General features: G+C 45.7%; 1 protein-coding gene across 1 annotated transcript; it reads right to left on the reverse strand.

Annotated features, from left to right (window-relative positions):
- Nucleotides 1–343: 343 nt before the first annotated feature.
- On the reverse strand, nucleotides 344–1,420 carry LOC109781528 (protein RADIALIS-like 3). The gene is made up of 2 exons (XM_045229015.2): nucleotides 1,080–1,420; nucleotides 344–801 (listed from the first exon to the last, which is right to left on the reverse strand). The coding sequence occupies exons 1-2, from the start codon at nucleotides 1,341–1,343 to the stop codon at nucleotides 787–789; spliced, it is 279 nt and encodes a 92-aa protein (XP_045084950.1). The 5' UTR covers nucleotides 1,344–1,420; the 3' UTR covers nucleotides 344–786.
- Between the last annotated feature and the right edge of the window lie 1,254 nt (nucleotides 1,421–2,674).

Here is a 2,674-nt window from a genome sequence, read left to right on the forward strand (position 1 = left end):
TACATAAACAAAAGAGATTCCACCTCACAACCGAAGAGTTGCCTATATTAATTCTCTCTTTCCTTGGCCTTTCCAAAGGAAAATAGCTCGCTCTTATGGAAATTTATTGAGATGCGAAAGCTGTTCGAAAAGACAAAGAATCAACTTCATGTTTTCACTTCATACATTTTTGTTATTGTAAATGTTTTTTTAAGGTTGTTATTGTAAATGTTCATATAGTTTTCTATAAACTTGGTCAAACTTTTCAAAGTTTGACTTCAATCAAAACTATGCGGAATAAATAAAACGGAGGGAGTACACAAGTTACCAGATGCCACATAGCCATACTCACATCTACTCCATCTTTGTCAGAAAGGATCAATAATTATTACTTGTAAAGTGTAATGTAAACATCCGAGTCATGAAGATAGATAAAACAGGAATATTCTACCAAGCACAAGTTCATAAACACTACACACAGGTAAAGGGGATTTACATCACAGATGTTTACTCCAAAACTTATTGGAGATGAGTAATACTGTACGCAATGAAAAATACAAGCTAGCATCAGCAAGACCAAGCACACTTGATTTGCTTACAAACCTAATTAATATTATGTACACACACATATGTTTTCTTCTTTTATTCCTAACCAAGTGCCCACAATCTTAGTTATACGGTACATAATTATGCTTGCTTCAATAACATGGTCCCAGCTAAGGACTAGATTATCAACAGGTTATCCTGTTTGCAGGATCTTCTCTCTCTTTTTTTTTTATGGAAAGCTCTTTGCAGGATCTTCAAAATTCAGAAGCTTCGCTCCTGAAAAAAACAACAACAACAACAAGAGACGTACCTTGTAAGTTAACATATCTTAACTTCTCAAATTTAGAACTGGGCTACATTATTGACATTTGCATTTTAATGGGAGAAACATGCATGCCCCCATTTGTTTGCATAGTTTTGCGTAGATGCTAGGCTAGGGCATGGTCTAACGTTATTATGAGAAGTGACTGAGTTGAGATCTCAAGGACCTGCTGATATTTCACACTTATAAAAACTGTAGACAAGAGACAAGGATCCGGTTGGGTTTTTGGTACCTTGATTGATGAATCAGTTCCAAGCCCCCCGGCCCTGGGTGTTGTACTTGGGGAAAGGAACCCTGCCGGAGTAATGTCGCTATCAAGGATCTCGTAGTGGCGGCGCACCTCGTCGGCCGTCTTGGTCCCGCTCATGGCGCGGGACACCTTGAGCCAGCGGTCGGGCGTGCCCTCGCCGTAGTAGGCGAGTGCATCCTCGAACAGCTTGTTCTCTTTTTTGCTCCACTCCGCGCCGCGGGATGAGCTCCTCGACCCAGAAGACATCTCCAACTGGATCGGAAACCGAGCTATGTTTGCGCTGATTGATGGTTTTTGCACTTCAGAAGCTCCGGTGGTTATGGTTTGATGATCGCCGTGCTTCTTCGGTGCCCGCTATTTATAGGCGCTTGGGGCGCCGCCCCGCCGTCCTTGTCGCTCGAATGGTATCGGGATTGCCATCGGCTCGGGGATTGAAAGATCAGTGAGGCTAATTAGATTCTGAACTTTTTTGGATGAAGGTGCTTCCTTTGGAATGTAGATTCTGGTGCTGCGGTGCGCCTGGGAACAAAGAATCAACGATCCACGTCAACGTCAAATGCATGCATGGCTCGTTATTTCTTGTTTTCTTGAACTTGCAGCAAAGAGTCTACGGGGCCCTGCCTTGCATTTCGCGATCATTTTTGCGACAAGATTCAAAAGTCGAAGACCTAGCGTTTCCGGCCACTGTACCAACGTGGCGCCTTCCGGGCCGATGGGCAACATGGCGACGAGTTGGTGACTACGTCTGCACACTCTGGAGCTGCTCTATCCGATCGACGTGATAAGCAGATGCTCATGCCTCTTGGAGGTGCAGTAGCGATCAGGGCCACATGCAGAAATTCACCTTTCTTGTCCGTGCCCGCGCTATGGATCGAGCGAGATATATACCTAGATAGAGAGATAGGCTAGCTAGGGTGGCGGGTGCGTATAGGAATGATCGAGCAGAATAATTTACGGCACATCAGGATTGGGATGCCCTTTTTGGCTCAGGAAAAGGAGTAAATATTCTGAATCCTGGCTTAGCTGATGTAGAGTAGAGACCGCCTGGATTCCAATCCCGCAAGTTGGTGCCTGGAATCTGAGAGGTTCCATTGGCAGATTTGGGATCCAGTTTGATGTAGACTGCACGCGGCGGTGGCTGCGTGTACGTTCGTGGTAGTAATCTCCGTGCATGCTGCAAGGTTGCTAGGTCACAGCAGAAACTCCCCACGAAGAGAATTCAACACGTACGTGAAGCAGCGAACTTTATGTCGTTAGAACCCGCACATGCTATGCCCAGCAGAAATTCACCCTAAGTATAGCTGACAAGATGCACTTCAGAAAGGAGGTCCAGAAATCACAATTTGACGGGGGAATCCTGAAACCGCGCTTTATGCAGATTATATTCCACGAAGATTGATCTACTGTAGTGGGGAAAGATGCCCAGTTTAATTCTTTGGTCCACGGCGAGCATCAGACGGGCCGGAGCGCCTCCACGTGAGCTAGTAGCTCCTCCCATGGAGATGGAACATGTGGCGGCGAAATCTCGCAATTTCATTGCCCCCGTGGCCAACCGAGGAACATGAGCAGAGTCACAG

The sequence above is a fragment of the Aegilops tauschii genome, chromosome 5 (genome assembly GCF_002575655.3).
Source record: "Aegilops tauschii subsp. strangulata cultivar AL8/78 chromosome 5, Aet v6.0, whole genome shotgun sequence".
NCBI classification, from domain to species: Eukaryota; Viridiplantae; Streptophyta; class Magnoliopsida; order Poales; family Poaceae; genus Aegilops; species Aegilops tauschii.

Excerpts from the sequence above, each read along its gene's own strand:
- LOC109781528 (XM_045229015.2), bottom strand. The coding sequence starts at position 1,343 with ATGTCTTCTGGGTCGAGGAGCTCATCCCGCGGCGCGGAGTGGAGCAAA.